This window comes from Phocoena sinus, chromosome 6 (genome assembly GCF_008692025.1).
Source record: "Phocoena sinus isolate mPhoSin1 chromosome 6, mPhoSin1.pri, whole genome shotgun sequence".
NCBI classification, from domain to species: domain Eukaryota; kingdom Metazoa; phylum Chordata; class Mammalia; order Artiodactyla; family Phocoenidae; genus Phocoena; species Phocoena sinus.
The window spans coordinates 240875-266605 of NC_045768.1; the positions used below are offsets into that span (position 1 = coordinate 240875).

The following is a 25731-nucleotide window of genomic DNA, read 5'->3' on the forward strand; positions in this document are numbered from 1 at the left end:
GAAGGAGCGGACGCTCCGGGAAGGCTCCTCCACGGGGGTCGAGCTCAGCGGCTGGCGTTCCTAGCTGTGCTGCACAGCGGGCATGAGGCCGGGGGTCTAGGGCCCTGCGAACCTTCCTTGCTGCAGGTGGGACCCTGAGGGCTGCACCCCAGGGCGAGGGTCACTGCAGGGGAGGCTGGGCTAGACTCGGAGAGGCTGGCGGCTGCAGCTCAGCCCCGAACCACCCTCGTTCCCACAAATGGACCGAGTGATTCCAGATGAGGGCTCCGAAGCCGCAATGCATTTCTTCAGGCAGGTTTGCAAATACAGAGTTTGGAACCCAAACAAAAACTCATCAGGAACAAGGGGCAATGGGCAAACAGAATGAAAATAAGCAGGAAACCCCCAGACACTAGACACAGACCCACAGGCACAGATGCTAGCGGTGCCAGATGGTCGGGGGCAGGCTCTGGGGACACACGCAGGCCAGCCTACGGGCCAGTGCAGGCCGACCACCGGCAGCACAACACCCTGTGCTGAAGCAGGCGTGAGATTACAAACCAGTAATGATGGCCCAACGATGGCCATAAAATCAGATTATCCACCATGTTACTACAGTAAGTACAAGAGAGATTGTAGGGGCATTTCAGCAGATGCAGAAAAACACTGAACACAGCCTAACGTCAATCCAGGTCACTCTTGGTGGACTAGGGACAGAGCTCTGAGCACCAGCGCCCATGGGAGCCTGGGTTCTGGAAGCTTTTCTCCACCAAGGCAGGCACAGCGGCCCGGCCGGGAGGGGACCGTGTGCTGATGACACGATCGTGTCCACTGAGAAGAGAACTCACAAATAAATGCTACATCTAGTCAGTGAGTTTAACAGGTCACAGAGTTAAAAGTTAGTTGGGGGCTTCTCTGGTGGCACAGTGGTTGAGAGTCCGCCTGCCGATGCAGGGGACACAGGTTCGTGCCCCAGTCCGGGAAGATCCCACATGCTGCGGAGTGGCTGGGCCCGTGAGCCATGGCCACTGAGCCTGCGTGTCCAGAGCCTGTGCTCCGCAACGGGAGAGGCCACAACAGTGAGAGGCCCGCGTACAGCAAAAAAAAAAAAAAAAGTTAGTTGGAAAAAAGTAACTATTTCTATGTATCAAGCAACTAAATCAGGGGAAAAAAATGCCATTTACAAGAGCACTGAAATGGTCCAACACCAGGACCCTGCTCCCCACCACAAAGGAGCAGCCAGCACTGGACCTGCCCTCCTGCCAGGACTCTCCAGATGCTTGGGACACATGTGCCAGGGACATGGCCGAGCCTCCCATGAAGCTGCCAGTCACCACCACGCGGCCCCAGGGGATGAGGACACATCCACCCAAAGCCTGACATGAATGCTCTCGAAAGCTGCGCTAACCGCCAACACCTGGAAACAGCCCAAATGCGTCTGGTGGATGGAGGAGCAGCCTGAGGGGTATCCACACGACTGAGCAGTGATGACCCAACCAACACAAACACGTGACACCGCAGACAAGCTCCCAGAGGTTCCCTCCACCAGGGAGAGGGCCAGACCCAGAGGCCATGTGCCGTGGGAATCCACCCATACGACATTCTGGAAAAGGCAAACGGCAGGGACAGAGGGGCCGGGTGTCCCCGAGAGCTGGTCTGCATATCTCGGTGCAGTGGTGCTCACCCCAGCCTCGCTCGCTCACAGAACCCCACCCCCTGGGCAACCTGTGACTCGCTTCTCACGAAAGCCACTCCCGCGATCACATCACACCATGCGTGGTTCTCCTGCTGACCTTCAAGAAGGGGGCTGTGTGCTTGGGGCCCCTGGGAGCAGACAGAGCCCCGGCTGGACCTCAGTCCTGCAGCCGAGAACTTGCGTTCTGACAACCAGCATGTGAGCCCGAGGACTCCGAGGTCCAAGGTCCAGAAAAGACGCAGCCGGACCACGCCTGGACAGCCTGGGTGACCCTGAGCAGAGGACCCTGAGACCACTGATGGGGCAGGAACAAGGAGACGCCTGTCAAAACCAACAGAGCTGGACACATAAATGGGTGAATCTCCTGCATACAAATTAGGCCTCAGTAAACAAATCAGCACCAGAATACTTCTACGAGGGCATCTACGAAAAGCTCACAGCTCACATCACACTTGGTGTTCAAAGAATGAATGCTTTTCCCTTGACAGAGACGGGCAAGGATGTCCCCTCCCACTGCTGAGACCCCAGCCAGGCTCTCAGCACAGACTTAGAAGGGCAAGGAAGAAGTAGAGCTGTCTTTACTCACACATGACACAGTTATGCATACAGAAAATCCTAGAGAACCGTCAAAAAAGCTACTGGAATTAACAAGTGGATTTAGCAAGGTCGATATACAAAAAACCAAGTATTTCCATATCCTAGCAACAATTAGACAACGAAGTAAACAGCAACACTGTTTACGAAAGCATAAGAGCATGGAATACTTGGGAGTAAACTTAAGGGAACATGTGTAAGATCTACACCCTGAGAGCCTGCAAGCTCTGCGGACACCTGGACGCAACACCAGGGACCAGGAGGAGACCTAATGCTGTGCAGACGCCGACGCCCTAAACTCAGCAACGAACGGGAGGCAACCCCAGCAGGGCTCCGGCCGCGGCTTCCTGTACTGATGCCCTGATTCCAGAATCTACAGGGAAATGCAAAGGACACAGAAAAGGTGAAACGGCTTTTGGAGGAAACAGGGTCTGAGCACAACACGACCTGGTTTCAGGGTTTAGTCTCACAGCCGTACCGGCGCACCTTGGTTTGCTGAACTTTGCAGACACCGCATCCAGTGGGTCTGCGGGCTCCATTCTTCCAACAGTATCTGCTTACTTCCTGTCTCCGTCACACTCTGGTAATTCTCGTAGTGTTTTAAACGTTTTCAGTACTGCTGTATTTGTTACGGTATATGTGGTCAGTGACCTTTGATGTTACTACTATGATCCACTGAAGGCTCAGATGGTGGTTAGCACTTTTTAGCAATAAAGCATCTTTTGATTAAGGTATATACATTATTTTTATAAGACAATGCTATTGTACGCTTAATAGCCTATAGTATAAACATGACTTTTAGATGCACTGGGACCAAAAAAAAAAAAAAAAAGTGTGTACTGTAATACGCTCTACTGTGATATTCGCTATGTTGCTGGTCTGGAACTGAACCCGCAGCGCCTCCGAGGTGCGCCTGTGACCAGGACAGAGCGATGTAGGTTACGGATTGGCAAATAAACCAAAGGAAAAAACATAGCCCAGACAGACCTACTTTCAATAGTGCAAGGAGAGACTTTACATTGACATGGACAAAAGGGAACCTCAACCCCTGTCTTACACCAAAAACAAAAATCAATGCAAAACGTGAGACCTGAAACTGTGAGACTTCTAGAAGAAAACAGAGGTGGGAAGCCCTTTGATATTGGTCTTGAATGATATTTGGATTTGACACCAAAAGCAAAGACAACAAAAGCAAAAGTAAACAAGTGGACTACACTGAACTAAAAAGCTTCTGCACAGCAAAGGAAACCATCAACAAAATGAAAAAGCAGGTACCAGGTGTTCCCTGGTGGCCCACGGGTTAGGACTCAGCGCTTTCACTGCCATAGGCCCAGGTTCACTCCCTGGTCGGGGAACTAAGATCCTGCAAGCCGAAACGTGCGGCAAAAAAGAAAGAAAAAGGCAGCTACTGAATGGGAGAAAATATTTGCAAACCATGTGTCTGATAAGGGGTTATTATCCAAAATATATAAAGAACTCACACAACTCAGTAGCAAAAAACAAAAAAGCCGATTTAAAAAATGGGCAGAGGAACTGAATAATCATCTTTCCAAAGAAGACACACAGATGGCCAACAGGTACATGAAAAGATGCTCCACATCACTAATCATCAGAGAAATGCACATCGAAACCACAATGATTAATCACCTCACACCTGTCAGAATGACCGTCATCAAAAAGACAAGAAGCACTGGTGAGGGTGTGGAGAAAAGGGAGCCCTCAGTGCACTGCGGGGGGGGAGGTAAATCGGTGCGGCCACTGTGGACAACAGTGTGGATGGAGCTTCCTCAAGAAGGTGAAAACAGGACTACCGTGTGATCCAGCGATCCCACTCCAGGACATTTACGAAGGAAACAAAACCACAACCTTGAAGAGATATCTGCTCCCCCATGTCCACTGCAGCATTATTCACAGCAGCCAAGATATGGAAACAACCAAGTGTCCATTAATGGGTAAGAAAATGTGGCACACATACAGTGGAATACTATTCCGCCTTAAAAAAAAAAAAAGGAAATCCTGCCATTTGGGACAATATGGATGAACCTCAAGGGCATCATCTGAGATAAGCCAGCAAATGACAAAGACGGCATGGTGTCACTTTATGTGGCCTCTTTTTTTTTTTAAGGCAAACTTTCGTGGAAACCGAGTAGAATAGGGGTTGCCAGGGGGTGAGGAGTGGGGGAAACAGGGAGACAGTAAATTTATAAAATGAAAAAGGTCTGAGGATCAAATGTATAACATGGTGACTACAGTTGATGACACTGTTTTGTACAGCCGAAATTTGCTAAGAGAATAGAACTTAAGTGATCTCACCAAAAAAAATATGTTAAGCAAAAAAAAACAAACCATATACAAACGTTCTTGAAACAGATCACAGATCTAAATGTAATTTTGCTAAAATACAAAAATTCTAGAGAAAGGAGAAAATCTTCACAACCTTGCAGCAAAGATTTCTTAGGACACATAAAGCACTAAACCATTAAAAACGTTTTCTGTTCTGTGAAGAGGAACGAAAGGCAGGAGGGAAATACTCACAACACACGTTGGACAAAGGGTACCATTCAGGGCTTGTGAAGAGCTCTTACGACAAGCGGCCCGATGGAACAACCCACAATAAATTTTTAAAACTTCTCCACGAACGAAGATGTAAGGAAGCCACTAAGCTGTGAAAAGACACTGCCATATAATGAAGATGTGGTGCACACAGTGGAATATTACTCAGCCATAAAAAGGAACGAAATAGTGTCATTTGCAGAGATGTGGGTGGACCTAAAGACTCACACAGAGTGAAGTCAGAAAAACATATCATATAATACTGCTTATATGTGGAATCTAGAAAAATGGTACAGATGAACTTATTTGCAAAGCAGAAACAGAGACACAGATGTAGAGAACAAACATATGGACCCCAAGGAGGGGAAGGGAGGGTGGGATGAATTGGGAGATTGGGATTGACATATATACACTACTATGTATAAGATAGATAACTAATGAGAACCTACTGTATAGCACAGGGAGCTCTACTCAGTGCTCTGTGATGACCTAAATGGGAAGGAAATCCAAAAAAAAGGGGATGTATGTATATGTATAGCTGATTCACTTTGCTGTACAGCAGAAACACAACATGGTAAAGCAACTGTACTCCCATAAAAATTATTTTAAAAAAAAAAGATGCTGCCATCACGGGGCATCAGAATTAGTGTCTGAGCTGCCCTTTCCTGCTGGCGAGTGTGGGGGGGAACAAGCCCTCCGGAAACTGTTTGCCGTTTCTCCTAAAGTCAGTAAGTGAACACTCACCAGACGGCAGTAATTCCACCCCCAAGAATTTACCGAGAGAAACAAAGACTCACATCCACAGAAGTCAAGTCTGAAAATCCACCGCAGGTGCACTCCTGGCCATAAAAGCCAGAACCAGCACGTCCACCCGCAGGCCAGCACACAGCCCCGCACGGCTATCTGGGTCACCACTCCCAAGGGGAAGGAGCAGATGGCCCAGCGAACCATCACAGGTCAACGCTATGACCCTAACCGGATTCACAGGTCAGTACTCCGAGCCTAACTGGTTCACAGGTCAATGCTCTGACCCTAAGTGGATTCACAGGTTCAAAGCTCTGCCCCTATCCTGGTTTACAGGTCACTGCTCTGACCCTAACTGGTTCACAGGTCAACACTCTGACCCTAACGGGTTCACAGGTCAGTGCTCTGACCCTATCCTGGTTCACAGGTCAGTGCTCTGACACTAACTGGATTCACAGGTTCAAAGCTCTGCCCCTATCCTGGTTTACAGGTCAGTGCTCTGACCCTAACTGGTTCACAGGTCAATGCTCTGACCCTAACGGCTTCACAGGTCAATGCTCTGACCCTATCCTGGTTCACAGGTCAGTGCTCTGACACTAAATGGATTCACAGGTTCAAAGCTCTGACTCTATCCTGGTTTACAGATCAGTGCTCTGACCCTAACTGGTTCACAGGTCAATGCTCTGACCCTAACTGGATTCACAGGTTCAAAGCTCTGCCCCTATCCTGGTTTACAGGTCAGTGCTCTGACCCTAACTGGTTCACAGGTCAATGCTCTGACCCTAACTGGATTCACAGGTTCAAAGCTCTGCCCCTATCCTGGTTTACAGGTCAGTGCTCTGACCCTAACTGGTTCACAGGTCAATGCTCTGACCCTAACGGCTTCACAGGTCAATGCTCTGACCCTAATCTGGTTCACGGGTCAATCCTCTGACCCTAACTGGGTTCACAGGTCAGTGCTCTGACCCTATCCTGGTTCACCTGTCAAAGCTCTGACCCTATCTTGGTTTACAGATCAGTGCTCTGACCCTAACTGGGTTCACAGGTCAGTGCTCTGACCCTAACTGGTTCACAGGTCAAGGCTCTGACCCTAACTGGGTTCACAGGTCAGTGCTCTGACCCTATCCTTATTCATGGGTCAATGCTCTGACCCTAACCTGGTTCACAGGTCATTGCTATGATCCTAACCTGGTTCACGGGTCAATACTATGATCCCTAATGAGGTTTACAGGTTCGATGCCATGATCTAATCTGGCTCACAGATTCAATGCTATGCAATCAAATCCCTACAGGAGTTTTGTGGAACTTGTCAAGCTGATTTTAAAACTTATATGGAAACTTTGAGAGACCAAGAAGAGCAGACACTCCCAAGAACCACAAGGTAAGGGGAGGTAAACTAGGATAACTAATACAGTACAGGCTGCCCAAGGCAGTCGGCTGACAGAGGCCAACCCAAGCTCTCGCAGACACCTGATTTAGGACAAAATCTGCACTGCTGAGGGGTGGGGAAAGGACAATCTTTTCAACAAATGGTGCTCAGTCACACAGATGTCAATACAGGGAAAAAAATAAAGCTTGATCCCCTTCAGCAGAAAAGCAAAATATACCTTCTGGGAAACAATATAAATGTGTAACTTTGTGAGCTGGGTTTTAGAAAAACTTGTCTTGGACGTTATAGAAACCCACCTGTACACATAAAAAGACTGCAAAGTTGGAGGATAATAAAAATAAGAACTTCTGTTCATTAAAAGACATCGTCAGGAAGTAAACAAGCAACAGAGGGAAGATATCTGCAAGTCAAACGTCAGGAAAGAGCACTGATCCAGAACATGGAAAGAACTGCTGCAAACCAGTAAGAGGCAAACTGCTCAGCAGACACAGGTGGGCAGGAAACCCAGCCCGGCTGCAGTGCCACGCACGCGCGCGCGCGCGCGCGCGCGCAGGCCGGGCAGCTGGCCGCGGTGCCGTGGGGAAGGCCTGGCCCCACGGCCCTGGGCTAGAGCCGCGCCCCAGGCTGCAACCTCCAGGAACACAGGCTCCTCTTCCAGACACTTGTCTCACAAATGCTGACCCCTTAGGGTGTGGCTGCAGGGGCAGCGCGGGGTCAGGCGATGAGCAGGGCGCTCTGAAGACACAACCAAGAGTGGCAGGCATGGGAAGGGGAGCGCCTGGCTTCACCCGACCTACAGGTGGCTGTTCAGGGGTCTCGCAGCTGCTGCGGGGGACAGAGTACTTGTTTCCCCGCCGCCACCTGAACTCCCTCCCACTGGCAGCGACGGCGAGTTCTTAGAAGGTCTGAAGTCAGCAGTTTATGAATTAAGGAGCAACCCTGGGAGCCAGGACAAGGCAGGACAGGGCAGCCTGCGATGGCTCAGAAACTGCCCTGGGAACCAGGGCCCGGAGCGGACGAAGCCAGGGTCCAGCTCTTCTACCCGCACCTGGGAGGGCACCGGGGTCACAGAGAGACGCACCCACCCTGTTCACAAGTGCAACCCTCACTCCACTCGAAGGCTCGACCCCCGTGCACATGGCCCCCGAGACTCTTGGCGGCCCTCACCCTTGCTGAGAAGGAAGGTGGGGCTCAGAGGCTGGAGGGACATGTCCGAGGTCCCACACTCTCACGCGAGGCTCGCTGGGCAAGCTCAGGACCTCTGGGATCAGGGACCCAGCGCCAGTCTGGCGGGCGAGCCTCCTTACCAGCCCGGGCCCCGCCAGCAGGCCCCTCCACACGGCACAGTCCCATCAGCTCTACGCCCAACCCCTCAGGACGCATTACCTTGTTGTCAAGGTCAAAGAGGTAAGAATCTTCCTCACGCACGTCAGCTTCCGAGTCAGAGATGAGCTCCCCGACATACCTGCGGAGGCGGAGGCAGACGAAAACGTGACAGGCGCATGTCACCCAGGACCCAGACGCAGGGCACAGGGGCCCTGACGGAGCCCACATGACTGAGAATTCTGCCTGTGACTGAACAGGGACTTCATCCGGGTCCCAGAAAATGATAACACAGAAACCCTCTATCTGACCAGGGGTCCAAAATGATCATCCCCTACACGTCATGAAGTGCTGACGGATCTTCTGAAATAACTTATGAGCTGGTGAGAAAGTGCAGGCAGAAACGCAGAGGTGGGCGGGGGCTGCCCGCAGCGTGAGCGCACAGCCAGGCCCAGGCAGCCCCTCCCCGGTGAGCGTGGGGCCCCTCACTGGCCAGTGTGCACTCCTAGTCGCACCCTCCCCCGTGACAGCAGCAGCCCTGGGCTGACCGGGCCCTCACTTACTCGCAAACAAAAGTGCCCAGTGGGATGTCCTGCAGGGACCGCACGCCCCAGCCCATGTTCTGCGTCCGATAGAGCTGCAGCCTCGTCCTGGAAAACAGGATCAGCCACTCACGGCCACGTTCCACCACACTCAGCTCACACTCATGTTACCACACAAGTGACAGGAGTAAAAAACACAGAAAATACAACTTTCATGTCTGGAGATGCGTTAGAACTTCGCATGCAATGCAGCAGTGACACCTAGAGTTACCCCACCCCGACCCCGCCCCTGCACCAAGGCGCCACTCACAGCATCCTTCACACCCTCAGGGGGCAGGGGAACCTCAGACACCAGCCTGAGGTCAGCGCGTGGAACACGGCCCCCGGCTCTCCCTGAGCCTCAGTGCCCTCATCGCCAACGTGTGACGAGGACCAGAGGGGTTATTAGCAGGCCCGCTGGTCCCAGGCTGCAATGCAGGCGAGCTCGGGCAGCGTGCCAACCACAGGGCTGAGCTGGCCCCTGGGGGCAGCTGCGGGGCCCCTCCCAGGCCCCGAGAGCTAGGGCATCCCGCCAGCCATTTGTGTGTCCAGTGGCATGTCTGTCCTCACCCCCAAGGCCTTTCTGCCACACGCCAGGACACAGAAGTATGGGCTGGTCACAAGTGCTGTACGGTTACACTGATATTAATAGACCCCAAAATACCGTAACGTTCATGTTCAGCTAAACTTACATAGGATACAAATCTTCCCTCGTAACCTTTGATTTTCCAACTCTCGAGCGTGTTCACGGAGGGAAGGTTCATGACCAGAACCCCAGGGTCTGGCTCTGGGTGGTCAGTGAACCAAGTGCCCGAGTACCAAGTGGCAACATGTTTTACATGAGACTCAGTACGTGGGTATGAGGGAACCACATGAGTGTTCACACCAGATCAGGACCTCCTGAGCTTGGACCACACAGCTCTTGGCAAGCCTGCCTCTTGCCTTCGGGCCGTCTGACCTGAACCCAAGTCTGAGCGGGTAGGAAACGTGGAAGGCTTCCGCTCTTTACGTCAACCTCTATAACATCAGCAGAGGCCAAGGGCTCCGAGAAAGCCACCTCCACGTGCAAACACACACACGCTAAACACACGCTGCTCCCGTTTGTGGACACACACGTGAAACTAGAGAGCTGCCCAAGGGACTTGACTGCTTTCAAACTTTACCACGGAGACCCTGGCGCCAGCCCGCGGCACCTCACCTGAGGCCGTTTTGCACGACGCGGTTCCGGCAGGTCCTCCAGCAGGAGCAGGCGTGGTTGCACTCGAAGAGCAGGGGCGGCTCCGCCATGTTGAACTCGGGCAGGAGCCGGCCATCCTGCGGACAGATGCGTAGCAAGGGCTAAATAACTGACACCAACATGCCTCCTCAAATCAAAACACCGCCCCAGGAAGCATGGTTACTGGCCAAACTCCACACCTGGGAGGACAGGGTAAGGCCACACGCTCACGCTTTGTCCAAGGCCACGCAAAGTCTCTGGCCAGGAATCTACATGGCTTTTGGAAACCTCTGGGACAGCTCTCCCTGGTCCCTGACTGTGGCCAGCCTCTCTGCCCCAGTCGACCTCCCCCCATCCCCGTCATCCTCTCTCAGCCTCCCTGAGGCCATCAGCTCGTGGGCCCCTGGACTCCTGCTCTGCAGCCTCCAGCCTGGAACCCCCTGCCAGCACCACCTGCCACTCTGCAAACCCCCAGCTCCCGAGGGACCTGTCACCGCTTTTCTGTCCGACACCCAAGACGCAGCAGAGCCGCTGGGCTGAGCCCAGGCTGTGCAGCCGCGTCCGAGGCCCTGCCAGCTCCAGTGGCTGCTCTGAACAGTTAAGAACTTGCCCCCTCTCAGCACGGCCAGGCTTCGCAGGAAACACCAGGAGACCCGAGTCCCGCCAGCCCTGCCTACGACACCTGAGCCTCCTGTTTGGACGACACTCTTGACGCCCCCTTGGCTGTAATGTTGACTCTGTGCCAGTGGCCTCCACGCCGGGCCTGTGTGCCCTCTCCATTCCAGGACACCCTGAACTCCCCAAATCAAAGCCAGGGAGGGCTCTCGTCTCAGAAACCGGCCTTGGGAGCCCTTCTCTCCTCGGCTCCCTCCAGGCCAGGTTCAGGGATGGCCACCTCTGCCGCCCAGTCAGTTCCCTCTGGCCACCCCCAGGGCCCACAGAGAATGCTGGCTCCATCCCCAATACCCGGCCTCGGTCCCGCCCCCGTCCCCTGGCGGCCTCTGTCGCTCCTCCCCAGCCAGGCCCCCACGCAGGCTCACCTTGTCGTACCAGCAGCGCATGCTCAGCTGGCCGCACATGCAGTTGCTGGAGGAGCAGTCGTCGATGCACACGCAGTACTGGAGGGAGGGGCGTGTCAGATGGAGCCCCGCCCCGCCCCCCAGTGCTGTTCACAACTCCAGTGACAATCCTCAAAATTCTGACTCTTGAGGACACCGGGGGCGTGCAGCCCCTCAGGAAGGAGGGTGTGGAGAGAACGCTCAGGCACGAGGCCTCGGGGGCTCGCAGGAGGGGCTGGGGAGGGACCCAAAGGAGGAAAGGAGGCTCAGACACTGGGTGGGCACAGCCCCAGGAGGGGAAAGACCGGGGCAGAGCCACTGCGGCCCTGAGGGCACCCCTCCCCGCTGCCCAGGCTGCTCTGGGGGCCGCAGAGGCAACATCCCACAGCAGGGCCCCCCCCACCGCTGACCTGCAGGTGGGTAATGTTCCTGTCGATGTTCATGGGGGACGTCACACAGTTCTGAGACACGTACTTATAGTTGCTGGGGCACGGCTCGCCGTCCACACCGTTGACACACGGTATGGGGATTCGCTCATAGCCCCGAGCGATGTCTCTGCCGCAGGAAGGGGCCGTCAGCTTTCCCGGGGAGCCCTGGCCCAGCCCAGAGAGGCTTCCACTCCGACCCTCAACCCCGCCCGGAGGCAGGCCCTGCCTCGTGCTCCTCACCTGCTCACCGTCTTCTCCACCAGGGCGGGCCTGTCAGGGGCCGCATCGCGCAGCGCCTGGCTCATCTGCAGGGCGCTCCACACCTGCGAGTTGAGACTGGCGCACTGCAGGGGCGTCTCCCCCTCCTTGTTCTTCAGTGTGACGTCGGAGTCCCGGGACAGGAAGAGGCTGGAGGGAAACGCAAGTCCACAGAACATTCAGATCTTAAGTCAAAAGATACAAGGATGAGCTTCGCAGGACGACAACGATCAGTAAAAATAAGGAGGAGACGGCATCCGCTTTCAGATGAACCAGCTCACCGGCCGGTGCTTCCGCTCACCACGGACAGACATCATTACTCTTCTCCCCCATATACTGTCAAAAGTCCTCCTTTTCCTTGAAGGGAAGAGCATGTAAATAACTAGGGATGGTATTTGATTCTTCTTGGCTTTTCCGTTCAAAGGCACCCTCAGGATGAAAAGGGCAGCAATGCCTAGCCAGCCACGTACTCAGTTAAAGCCCAGCAGGCAATCCAAGGCCTGACCCAGTCAGGGCCAGATGGTGCGCCAGAGCCCTGTGCCCCCAAGGTCCCTATCTGAGAGGCCGAGGGCCCCACCACAGGGCATCCCCTAGTCCCAGGCCCCCGTGAGATGAGAAGTGGGGGCCACACCTCCCTGAGCTACCGCCAGGAGCAGAGCAAAGGCTCTGGACCTGACAGCAACGGGCAAAAGTGATGCAGGAGGGGCTTCCAGTGGTGGTAGTGGGCTCCCAGCTGGCCCTCCAGCCCTCCCGTGGGTGCCGCTCCTCTGGCCCCAAGCAGAGGTGTTAGGACGGGGCTCCCCTCCACGTGTGACCTGCGTATTTGGGGATTTTCACCACGATCCTCCCGGAGCCACACTGACTGCAGGTGTGAACAGAAGATCCTCGTCCGCCACAGAAAGTCCCCAGAGCACCCGGAGCCACTCACACGACACAGGCGTAGCGGTCCTCCCTGGCGGCGATGTGCAGGGGCGAGTCTCCGTGGATGTTCACGGCGTGGAGGTCGCACCTGGCGGCCAGCAGGATCTCAGCGATGTCCACACAGCCCGAGAAGGCCGCCCAGTGTAGGCAGATGTTCTCCTCCTGCACGGAAGACACAAGCACGTGAGGCTGAGGGGGCGGCGCGGCCCACCCGACAGAGGCTTCCTTTCCATTTTGTCTTGTTTTCGTTATAAAAGTACATTATCACAGTACAGAATATGTTAAAGATAGAAGAAAACATCAACCTCAATTAGACCACCCTAAACACGACACATTAAGTAATATAACATCTAGGGATAGTTTATTTTTTAAATTATATTGACTCTGGAACACAGTTATGATTGCAGGATAGAGGAATACTTGTACAAGATTTGAAAAAGAGCCTCGGGAACCATCGGCCTTGCAGGCCGGGCAGCAGCGCCTGCGGGCCTGTCGCCGGGCTCTTTGAGAGGGTGGGGGGGAGTAAAAAAAAAAAATTTGAAAAAGACAAATTTGATTAATTAAAAATTTTATTTCATGAAAAACTAAAAACTTTAAATGACGCAAAGAAAAATTCGAAAAATATTTGTGCCATATGTAAAATATATGATTTACCAAGTATAGATTATACACGTGGTAACAAATCTTTCACATTAAGTTTATTAGCAGACTACAATTTTTCTTCTTAGTAAGACTACAATTTTGAACAAATAAATGTGGAAAGAGAAGGAAAATAAAAAACAACTTACATAAGATAACAGTGAAGAATAAGCCTAAAAACAAGAGAATGTCTAAACGAGAACCACCGTACATTCGACCTGCCACACTGGGGACACAGCGCGAGGAGAGCCACGCCCGCCCACGCAGCCGGCTGGACAGCCCAGGAGCCCAGCCGCCCAAGGAGCAGCACCCAACCCCCGCACCCCTGCTCCCTCGCTCACCAGCCCCCCCGTCTCCCTTCCTCCCTCAGGGACGTAACCAGTGACGCTGTAGCAGTTCTCTTTCTCTGAGTTAGCCTCAGAGATGGGGCCGCTGCTGCCTGTTCTTTCTGCTCTGCAGGCAGGGCGTGTGCTTGGCTCACACAGCCGGCCCCTCGGGAACCACCGGGACCAAAGCGCAGCCTGGGCCCCCGGGCGCCGCCCACACCACCAAGGGGCACAGCACGTCCGGGCGACCGGGAGGCCGGGGCACCCCCTGCACTGCCCAGCGCCCCATCCCAACACCCGCGTACATCCCACACCTCCAGCTCAACCAACTTCAGGAAAGACAGAAGCGAAGCAGGAGCTAAGTGGTGTGTGTCTGTCACCCTCGACATCATCGGTCTGTTTCCAACAGAGAAAACTAAGGGCTGGCCCTGCCGTCAGCCCCGGGGTGTCCTGAGAAGCCGGGGCTTGGCTGGCCTCCCCTCCTGGGCATTACCCTCAGAAGCTCTCTACCCTCTGGCTTCCACCTTCCGCACATCTGCAAGCTCCTAGGTGAAACTGCAGTCTCCTCGGGGCCTCTTTTCTCCTTCCTTCATCAGAACGATTTGTGACTTTATCACCAGAATTAGGTTCTGAGAACTTCCCAGGCCCCTAAGCCCTCCTGCCGGGGGGACTGTACCGTCTCCCAGCCTCTCTGAGGTCCACCAGCTACGTTACAACAGGCCTACACGTCTGATGGGGCTTCCAGCAAAGACGGGGCAAGAGGGACCACACTGGGCTTACCCCCCTCCACACCTGAAAGAACCAGAGTAAGACAGAACAGTCAAAACGTGTGCAATAACAGTTTTCAAGAACTGGACACCAGGCAGTGGAAGGCTGCCCCCCCGAGAGGAGCAAGGGAAGAACTGGACACCAGGCAGTGGAAGGCTGAGCCCCCCCGAGAGGAGCATGGGAAGAACTGGACACCAGGCAGTGGAAGGCTGCGCCCCCGAGAGGAGCAAGGGAAGAACTGGACACCAGGCAGTGGAAGGCTGAGCCCCCGAGAGGAGCAAGGGAAGAACTGGACACCAGGCAGTGAAAGGCTGAGCCCCCGAGAGGAGCAAGGGAAGAACTGGACACCAGGCAGTGGAAGGCTGAGCCCCCCCGAGAGGAGCATGGGAAGAACTGGACACCAGGCAGTGGAAGGCTGCACCCCCGAGAGGAGCAAGGGAAGAACTGGACACCAGGCAGTGGAAGGCTGAGCCCCCGAGAGGAGCAAGGGAAGAACTGGACACCAGGCAATGGAAGGCTGCGCCCCCGAGAGGAGCATGGGAAGAACTGGACACCAGGCGGTGAAAGGCTGCGCCCCCGAGAGGAGCAAAAGGGGGCCTGTGGCCACCTGCTCACTGTTCCTCTCGGGCTCCAGGCCAGGGCAGCCAGGGCTGCAGAGCAGGCTGTGGGGCTGGGAAAGAGGCCTCTGGAGGGCTGTACGTTCCAAACCTGGACCTCCAGGAGGACACACCCCTGAGGCCAGGTGTAGAGGGCTCAGCACTGGCCCCACACAGGAGGGCTGAGCAGCCTCGGGCCGAGACCTGCTCAGACCACCTAACAAACCTAGAAAGTGAAACCCAAAATGACCAGACCATTCCTAGGTCACTTTGCTGCACCCAGAGTAAGGCTCACGACAGTTCCAGGAACACAGAAATTCCCAGCAAGGTAAATTCGCAACGTCTCGTGTCCAGCGCAAGGTTACCAGGAGTGCAAAGACGCAGGAAACGTGACCCACAACGAGGAGCAAAACCAACGAATCAAACCCAGAACTGACACAGACCAGCAAACGAGGGCATCAAAGCAGCTGGAATAACTGTGTGTTCAGGAGAGACACATTTCAGAAAATACCAAGAAGACCCAAGCAGAATGTTCAGAACTGAAAACCACGACGACTGACGTGAAAGCACGCTGGATGGAATTAACAGCATAACAGACGCTGTGGAGGAAAAGGCTAGTGAGCTTGAACACAGAGCAATAAAGCCAGCTGAGCAGAAATCCAGAGTGTAGAAATAATTTCAGAAAATGAAAAGCGCTTCAGTGAGCCGTGGAACAACTTCAAGACCCTGGCACATGTGGACCTGGGGCCTCGAGAAGTGGAGTAGGGGCAGAAGCAGCACTGGAAAAAATGACTAGGAAATTTCCAGCTTGATAAACCCCGCACCCACAGGCCCAAGGGGCTCCACGAAGCCTAAGCGCACATGTGCACACACATAGCACCAGCCGCCTCATAATCAAACTGCTGAACTCCAGTGATAAAGAGACAATCTTAAAGCACCTGAAAGAAAAAAGACGTGGTACATACAGAGAAACGAAGACAAGGATGCCACCAAGACTTGCTCACTAGAAATGCATCGAGTGAGAACTCAGGAAAGCAGGATGTTTCAGGTACTGAAATTAAAAACTGCCAAGTTACAATTCTATATCCAGCAAAATACCTTTCAAAAGTGAAGGAAAAGGGCTTCCTTGGTGGCGAAGTGGTTGGGAATCCACCTGCCAATGCAGGGGACACAGGTTTGAGCCCTGGTCCAGGAAGAACCCACACGCCATGGAGCAACTAAGCCCGTGCGCCACAACTACTGAGCCTGCGCTCTAGAGTCCGTGAGCCACAACTACTGAGCTCACATGACACAGCTACTGAAGCCCATGGGCCTAGAGCCTGTGCTCCGCAACAAGAGAAGCACCATAATGAGAAGCCCGCGCACCACAACAAAGAGTAGCCCCCCCCGCCACAACTAGAGGAAGCCCGCGCGCAGCAACAAAGACCCAATGCAGCCAAAAATAATTAAAAAAAAAAAAAAGTGAAGGAAAATAAGGACTTCGCAGGCATTAAAAAGCTGAAAGAATCCATCACAAGCCACCCAGCACAGCAGGAAATGCTAACGGACATGAGACGCACAGCAGCAAACAGCAGTGGATGGACGGACCTGAGGAAGAGGTGACCACGGGAGCTGACACGCCAGGATTACTACAGCCTTTTCCAAAGGTCACCGTTGTTTAAATAAACAACACTACTGTGGTGTTTGTTTAGTAAAATGCACGAGAGGGACAGCATGAAGCTGGGGAGGGAGAAGTGGAAGCTAATACTGGAAGGTTCTCCTTACAGGTCCTGAAGCTGCATTCAACAAGAGAGCACGACCCCAGCACTAAGACAGACCCCAGGTCAAGGCCCAGAGGACTGAGTCCGGCCACAGGGCAAAGCCAATCTAGGGAGAAAGGCTGCTTTCTAAACACACTGCTGGAGTAGCTAGAGGTCCACACACCAGAAGAAAGAGCCTGATCCCTACCTCACACCACGTGTGGACATTAACACCTAAACCTAAGCAACTGCGATCGAAAACACAGAGAGTCTCTAGGGTCATGGGTTTGGCAGTGATTTCACAGGATTCATACAAAAAATAACTGATAAACTGGACTTCACCAAAATTAGAAACATGTGCTCCTCCAAAGACAATGGTTAGGATTTATGAAACACATTATCTGGTAAAGGACTTGTATCCAGAATACACAAAAACTCTCCAAACTAGAGAATAAGAAGACAAACAATCCAGTAATAAATGAGCAAAAGACCTGAACAGACCCTTCACCAAAGAAGATAAGGCCGACTACATTAAGTGCTGGGGACACCGGAAAGGAACCAGACCCTCCTACCCTGGAAACGGCTGCACCCACAGGAGTGGCAGCGCCTGAGCAGGAAGGCCACAGTCCCACCAGGGAGCCCTGCCATGATCCACAGGCGCAGGACAAGCAAGCGGACGGCCTCTCGCAGCAACAGAAAGGGAGGGGGACCCACGCTCGGATGGGACTACGAGGAGCGAGGCCGCGACAGGAAGCAGGCGGGCTGGTCACGTCTGGTTAAGGGGGCTGGTTAGGAGGCACAGGAGGAAACCGAGGGGTAAGTGGCATCCACTGTCCTGGCTGTGTGACGGTGGCTGGGGTTAGAATTTATCTAACTGTACACTTTAACAGCGCAGTCTGCCAGCCACACTTCAACGGAGCTCCTGTTTCATCACATAAATAACAAACACACGACTCAATCAGTCCTTCCAACCCCTCAGAACAACCAGAGCCTACACTGCTGGATGCTGCGAGGCCGCGCGCTGCCCGTGTGCCCAGACGGTCCAGTCCCACCCGAGCACCCGGGGCCGAGGCTGCTCCAAACCACGACCCCATCCCTCGAGGAACAAGGCAGAGCGTGGCTGCCGTGTGCTGTAGCTTCCCCGGACCTTGCCGCCTCCCTCCGCGCCACCCTCACCTGAAGCCCCCAGGGTTTCCCGGCCCTCAGCTGCTCTCACGTCCCAGGGCCCAGCTCTGTGGAGTCGGCAAAGACGTCCCCAACCAGCTGTGCCTGGCCCTCGGCTGGGAGCTGCTGCTCCTGTTTCCTGGGTGTGGGAGGGTCCTCACGTGGAGCAGACAGGAGGACCGACCAGCCACTGCTCCCATCCTTTCTTCAAACAGTCCACTAAGGGCTCCGAACTGAGGGGTGGGCATGCCTTCCTGCCTTATTCCAGTATCAGTTTAACGAGCGTGTGGCTAGACTTCCTACTTATGGCTTGGGTAACGCTGTAAAGGTGGACACAGCTCCACAGGCCACACCCTGTCTGTGTCCCAGGAGCCCTGTCCCTCCACCTGGGAAGCAGCACAGGGGCTTGTGCCAGAGCAGCCCCCCAACTCTGCCAGCCCTACCACCGCACCGGTTCTGTGGGTCCCTGAAGCCCGCCCGAGAAATTCCCCTTTGAGTTCATCAGATGCGCCTGGTGCTGCCTGTGACCAAACAGCTCCACTGATACACAGCAGAGGGCTGTGCCCAGAGGGACTGGCGAGTCCCCCGACCTTGGCCCAGGAGTGGGGTGAGCCCTGGGGCCTCAGATGTCACCACAGACATGGGAGTCAGTGTCTCTAAAGACCTCTAAAAATGCAGCTCTGCCCGAGGGGCAGGTCTCAGGGAACTGTGCCCCTCGGTTCACATCCAGCAGCCGGCTGACACACAAAATAACCACTGGAAACCGCGCTGGGTCAACACATGGCTGGCGACTCAATGGGAAGAGGTCAGAGCCACAGGCAGGTGCTAGGACGCTGCCACCCAACACACCCGTCCCCAGTCCTCCAGGGTCCGCCTCCCGGGGGAGACTCACGTTGTCCCGGATGTTGATGTCAGACCCCTTGGACAGCAGCAGTTTCACAAGGTCCACGTGCTTATACTCAGTGGCCCAAATCATGGGCGTCCAGCCGCCATCATCCTAATTTCAAAAGAAACAAATATCCATCACAGCTCCTAGAGACACAAGACGTGAGGCAACTCATCACTCGGGACCTGCAAGGAGGCCCCAGGGGGCGGGAGCCAGCCTGAGTCCCCATTTTGTTGGAGGAAACTGAGGCTCAGAGCGCTGCCTGGGGATCTCAGCGAGCAGGCAGGGCCGACTGGGCAACTCGACACACCTGTGCGCACATGACAGAGTCACCTAAGAAAAAGGCCTGAAGGCCATGGAGCAGACCCAGCTGCAGAGTCCGTGCCCGGCTGGCGGGAAGCACTGACCGGGACGCACCTGCCCACCCTTCTGGTCCCAGGACAGACTCCACGCACGAAGCAGGAGCAACAGCCAAGAACTACAGACAGACAGACGGATGGACATCAGGCCCAGAGATGAACGGAGGCCATGAAAAGTCCCAGCCTCTTCTTTAAGGGCCGGAGCAGAAGCTCACCGGGGCTGAACCCCCTGCAGGCTGGGCCATGGCTGTGATGAGCTGGCTGTGTGCTGCTCTACCCCGGAGGCGACTCTTAGGAAATGAGTATTACGGTGCCAGTTCCTACTCTGCAAACACTCTAGCATGACATTCTCCACTTTCCAGTCGCCACATTTTCCTGGTGGATGCACACGGCCTCCATGACTAAAGCGAGATGGCCCCTGCAGGCCTACCATGGGCACTGGGGACACGGCAGGGGCAACACAGCCCAGCCTGGGGGGAGAAACTCACAAAACCCGACCGAGTGGGAGATAAAAAACCAAAACAGGGGAAGGGGGCCCGTGGACCCCACTAGAACAGAGGTTGGAGAAACCACACTGCAGGGAGCTGCATTTCTGGTCCGTCTGGGAGGCTCTCACAGCCAGGGTGGTGGGCACGTGAGCTGGCTTAGCAGCAATGGCGGGCCAGAAGATGGGGGGGCGGGGTGCCTGTGATGGGAGATGGTCATCCCAGAGCTTCAAGTCATGGGCGGGCGGGGTCCTAGGGAGCGGAAGGGGGTCTCGGAGGACAGGAGGGGCCCCTGGTGAGTTAGAAGGCCCCACCCTCATTGGCTCTCCCCAGCCACTCACTCGCTCAGCAGACACGCACAGGACCTGCTCTGTAACCAGGCACTGCAGGTTACACAAACACCGCACCGGGGTCCTGACAGCAGGTGGACAAGAAGCAAACACACAGGGAAGGAGGTGGAATGTCCAACAGTGGCCAGTGCTGGGAGGGACGACGAGCTGCCACGGAGGTGGCACTGCACACAGGAGGCCAGAGACCCTGCTCAAGTAGCAGCATCTGAACACAGGCCACATGGAGACCAGGGCAGCCCAGGCGGACACCTCAGGACAGGCCTGCAGCTGGGCAGCGGCACAGAGCTTGGCGAGCGGCCAGTGGGCAGGCCAGGAGGGAGGTGGACGGGGGCGGAGGATGAGGCCAGGCCTTCCAAGACCTGGCAGGGGTGGGGGGTGGGGTGCCTCGGAGGGTGGAAGGGGCCAGGATCACCACGAAGGAGGATCACACCTCTGGCCAGCCCGTCAGGTGCCGTCACGAGTGGAGGAGGTGGTTTACCTGACAGTTGACGTCCATCTGCCCATTGGACAGCAGGTACTGAACCACATCATAGTGACCTTTCTTGGCAGCCAGGTGCAAACAGGTGGAGCCCTCTGCGTCCTGCAACACAAATGCATTTAGGTTCTGAGAAATCACAGCGTGATGGGGCAAGCTCGCCGTGCAGCCTGACACTCGTCACGGCGGCTGACCACCTCCAGGTTGCGTCCGCTGGCCACCGGGCACACCTCCTAGATGGCTTTTAGCTCCATCTTCTCAAGGACACTAAGGGTGCCACGTTAACTGAACCATCTCAACAAAAAGGCTCCTTCCAGATCGCCAGTCTGAATGCAACGGCTATTATGCTGACACCGCTCTTGATACTTTTGCTACATGTGTATGTATCCACAAATGACGGCTTTATGTTTTTAAATTGTCTATAAATAACATATCATATACCTGTCTGCAATTCATATTTAGTTCAACATTATGGTTTGGAGATTTCACTTTGTAGAGAACACATAGCACTAGTTCACTTATGACAACTGATGTAAAACTAGCCCAGTTTGTGCATTTGGTCGAGGAAGACTCGTTTTTCACCAATATTCACCAAACATTGCAATACGTTTCCCGGATTCCTCATGCAAGAGTTGCCCACGGGGGTCCCCCAACACCGAGACCCCCCCCAACAATGACACGCGTGTGCTGCTCCCCCAGGTGGGCTCAGCTGTGGGCTTCACGGGATTCTACGGCCAGGGAATGGGGTGTCTTGGGGGCTTGAAAGGCAGGCGCCTTCCCGGCATATCCCGGTCACACATCTCCTCTCCAGGGAACTGCCTGGTCACCTTCCTCACCCATTGCTTCCGGTTACTTTCTTTTATCTGTAGGAGGCCCTGATGCCCTCTGGCTGCAAAACCCTTTCCCGGGTGTAGCTGCCCGTCATGTACCTTGTGACATCTTTTGTTGACCAGAAATTCTGAATTCTAATGCATTTGACTTTATCAATCATTTTTGTACTTTTGTCTTGTTGAAGAAATCTTTCCCGACGCTGGAATCACAAAGCTAATCTTCCCTCTTAACCTCCAAAAGTTCTGTAATTTTGCCTTTTGTGTTTGATTCTTCTGTTTACCACGTGCCTGACGTGTGCCCTGACCCTGCTCACTCAAGCCTGGTCCGCGTGTTAGCGTGTGTTCTCCAGGGAAGCAGAGCTGGTTCTCGCCTGCTCACTGGCTCAGACAAACGTCTGCCCTTGGCTGGAGGGCTTCGTCCTCTGACACTGGATGTAAATACGACACGGTTTTAGGATTAGATGACCACCTTCCTATTTGTCCTACCTGTTTCTATTCCTCTTTTCCTGCTTTTTAGTTACACAAGTATTTTTCAACATTCCGTTTTACTTCTTCTACTAGCTTTTTAAAAAGTTTTCCTGAAAGCTATACTTCTTTGAAATTATTGCCTTAATGTTCCGTAGGGATCACAGGCTTCAACTTTCCCATCCACTTAGGTCAGTACTTATTCCCTCCCAGGAAAGAACTAAAACCCGAGGACCCTGCTCACATCCACCACTGGCTCCCCCTGTGCTCCCGCTGTCCTGTCTTACTTCCAAGTTTGTGTAAACTCCATCTTACAAGATTCTTCTTGCTTTAAGCAGCCTCTGTCTTTTAAGAAACTTAAAGAAAACAAGTATTTACCATTTCTAGTATTTTCATTCCCCAAGAACGGGATTTTCCTCCCACAAGCTTTATAGTGTAAACCTGCTGGTAAGTCCTATCAGCTTTTGTGTACCTGAAAATGTTTTATTTCACAAGTGCTTTCTGAAGGACGCTTTTACTGGCTGTAGCATTCTGGGCTGACAGTTTTTTTGAGTTTTTTTTCTTCCCTTTTAGCACAATAAGAATATCACTCCATTGTCTCCTGGCCTCCGTCGTTTCAAATGCAAAGTTGGCAAATGTTCGTAATGTTCGCTTACACGTGCTGTGTGTTTTTCTGGGGCTGTGTTACGGTTTCGACAGGTTACCGTGATGTGTTTAGGTGTGGCAGCCTTAGTATTTATCCAGCTCGGGGTCTGCTGAGTTTCTTGAATCTGTAGGTTATTTTTCACCAAATTTGGGAAATTTATGACCATTTTTCCTTCAATAAATTTTTTTCCACTGGGTTTTCTCTCCTTTCTGGGACTCCAATTACACATCAGACAGCTCAATGTTGTCCTACAGTCTGCTTTTCAGACAGAATGGTCTCTCTGATTGGTCTTGGATTTCAAGGACCCTTTCTTCTACAGCACCCAGAGTGCTGCTAACAAGCTCATCGGTGAACTGTCTACTCCAGACCTCCTCCAATCACTTGTCCTGCAGGCTCCAGCTGCTTCTGTAAAGCCCTGAACACTGACCTCTTGCCTCTTCAGTGGTGCTTTGCTTGGGCGCTGGCTCCTGTGACGAGGCTGGGAAATCGTCCCCTGGCCGAGAACTGGGCAGAACTCACCCACCCATCCTAACGGAGAGGATTAATAACAGTTATCTATAGATAGTCATAGAAAAACTAAAGGTTTCCAGATCTCAAAAACCACCAAAAGCAAAGGACTAAATACCAGCTTGAAAAAATATTCACAACAAATGTAAATAACTATATACAAAAAAAGTTCACTTTGAGAGAAGCAAATTAAAATAGTAAAAAAAAAAAATAATCATTTTTGCATATCAAATTGCTAATTTTTTTTTTAACTGTAATGATCGGCACTTGTAAGAGTACAGGGAAACGAGTGCTCAGACACTCCCGGATGCAATTCAGAGAGAGGGATCAAAAGCCTTAGAAATGATTATATATTTTGATCTAGCAATTCCACACACACACACCCAGAAATCTGTCTTAAAGAAATCAAACGTGCCAAGATTTAGCTATGAAATGTCTGTTGAAGCATTCTGTACAATAAAAACTGAAAATAACATAAATATTAAACTATCAGCAAATCTAAAAAAATGACACAAATTGTATCATGAAATACAACACAGCCACTTGAAATAACGTTATAGAATATTTAATGACATAGAAAAACGAGTGAGAAGTTAATTTGATGGGAACAAGGAGTTGATAAATCAGTATGAACAGACGATCATTTTTTTTGTTGGAAAAAATGTGTATTAATTTGAAGGGCTGTGGGATTTAGCATTTTTATTGTCATTGCGTGTGTGTGTACACGACATAAAACTTGCCCTCTTAACCATTTTAGAGCGATTCAGTGGCAACATGAATTGCTCTCACAGAGCTGTACCATCACCACACTCTATCCTCAAAGCCTGTCCATCAGCCCAGGCAGAAGCTCGGTCACCACTCAGCAACACTATCCCCCCCTCACCCCGGGTAACCTCCAACCTACTTTCAGTCTCTAAATCTGCCTGTCCCAGGTTCCGCACAGAAGTGGAATCATACAATATTCGTCCTTCTGTGTCTGGCTTCTTTCACTCAGCATAACGTTCTCAAGTTCACCTGTGTCGCAGCCTTTGTCAGAATTTCCTTCCTTTTTGAAGTAAGGCTGAATAGCACTCCATCATATGGATGGACCACATCTGGCTTATCCATCACCCGTCAATGGACACTGGGTTGCTTCCACCTTTTAGTTACTGTAAACAATGCTGTGAACAAGGTGTGTACATACCTGTCCGTGTCCGTGCTTCCTGTTTCTTTGGGTACATACCCTGGGTTGGAATTGCTGGATCATATAGTAATTCTATGTTTAACTGTTTGAGGAGCCATCATGTTACATTTTCACCAGCAATATATGAGAATTCCAATTTCTCCACATCTTTGCTAGCACTTATTTTCTGATTTTTAGATAATAGGTGTCCTAAGGGTCTCTCTCACCATGGTTTTGACTGCATTTCCCTAATGACTAATGATGTTGAACATCTTTTCACGTGCTAACTGGCCATTCAAATATCTTCTCTGGAGAAATGTCTACTCATACTCTGCCCATTTTTGAGCTGGGCTAGAGTTTGTTATTGAGTGGTAGGACTTGTCAATACATTCTGGATAGTAAAGCCCTATCAGATACAGAATTTATGAATATCTTCCCCTCCTGTGGGTTGCCTCTTCACTCTCTTGAATAGTGTCCTTTGATGGACAAAAGTTTATAAATTTTGATGAAGTTTACGTTACCTAGTTTTTCCTTTTATTCTCTGTGCTTTTGGTGTCATACCCAAGAAATGATCGCCAAATCCAATGTCATACAGATTTTCCTGTTTTCTTCCAAGAGTTTTACGATTTTAGCTCTAAGTTTAGATCTTTGATCCCCTTTGAGATAATTTCTGAATACACTGTAACCTCATCCTTCTGCATGTGGAAGTCCAGTTTTCCCAGCACTTGTGAAAAGACGCCCTCTCCTGCCATTGGATGCTCTGGGCCCCCTTAACATTAATCACTTGATCGTATCTGCGAGGGTTTATTTCTGGGCACTCTATTCACTCTTCTACACGTCTGTCTCTAGGCTGGTACCGCATGGTTTTGATTACTGCAGCTCTGTCTTATTAAGTTTGTTTTGTTTTGTTTTGTTTTGTGGTACACGGGTCTCTCACTGTTGTGGCCTCTCCCGTTGTGGAGCACAGGCTCTGGACGCACAGGCTCAGCGGCCATGGCTCCCCGGCCCAGCCGCTCCGCGGCATGTGGGATCTTCCCAGACCAGGGCACGAACCCATGTCCCCTGCATCGGCAGGCGGACTCTCAACCACTGCGGCACCAGGGAAGCCCCTGTCATAAGTTTTGAAGTCAGGAAGTGTGAGGCCTCCAGCTTTGTTCTTTTGCAGTATTGTTTTGGTTGTTCAGGGTCCCTTAAGGTTCCCTATGAATTTTAGGATGGGTTTTTCTATAAGCTGTAAAAAAAAGGCATTGAGATTCTGATAGGGATTGCACTGAATCTGTAGATCGTTCTCGGTAGCAATGACATTTTAACAATACACTCGGCACTCAGTATCCACGGATGCAGAACCCACGGATATGGAGGGCTGACTGTACTATTAAGGGACTCGAGCATCGGCGGGTTGCTATCTGCAGTGGTCCTGGAATCAATCCCCCGCAGATACTGAGGGATGAATGTACTGTCTTCTTCCAATCCATGAACACCAGATAATTTCCATTTATCTGTGTCTTCTTTAATTTCTTTCAGCATTTTTTAGTGTACAAATCTTTCGCTTCCTCCGTTAAGTTTATTCCTAAGTATTTTATCCTTCTCAAT

At 52.5% G+C, this 25731-nt stretch overlaps 1 protein-coding gene across 6 annotated transcripts in view; it reads right to left on the reverse strand.

The window, feature by feature from the left end:
* EHMT1 (euchromatic histone lysine methyltransferase 1) overlaps window positions 1-25731 on the reverse strand; it is a 147456-nt gene that overhangs the window by 4709 nt on the left and 117016 nt on the right. For 5 of the 6 annotated variants that reach the window (XM_032634349.1, XM_032634348.1, XM_032634345.1 and 2 more), the window contains exons 17-25: window positions 20532-20633; window positions 18866-18970; window positions 12749-12903; window positions 11803-11970; window positions 11545-11689; window positions 11117-11194; window positions 10059-10174; window positions 8843-8929; window positions 8343-8421 (exon numbers count right to left, since the gene is read on the reverse strand). In XM_032634349.1, coding sequence (XP_032490240.1) covers window positions 8343-8421; window positions 8843-8929; window positions 10059-10174; window positions 11117-11194; window positions 11545-11689; window positions 11803-11970; window positions 12749-12903; window positions 18866-18970; window positions 20532-20633 — 1035 coding nt within the window. Of the gene's footprint in view, window positions 1-8342; window positions 8422-8842; window positions 8930-10058; window positions 10175-11116; window positions 11195-11544; window positions 11690-11802; window positions 11971-12748; window positions 12904-18865; window positions 18971-20531; window positions 20634-22896; window positions 22998-25731 lie in introns of those variants that run through there. The other variant, XR_004350285.1, reaches the window with a different exon arrangement.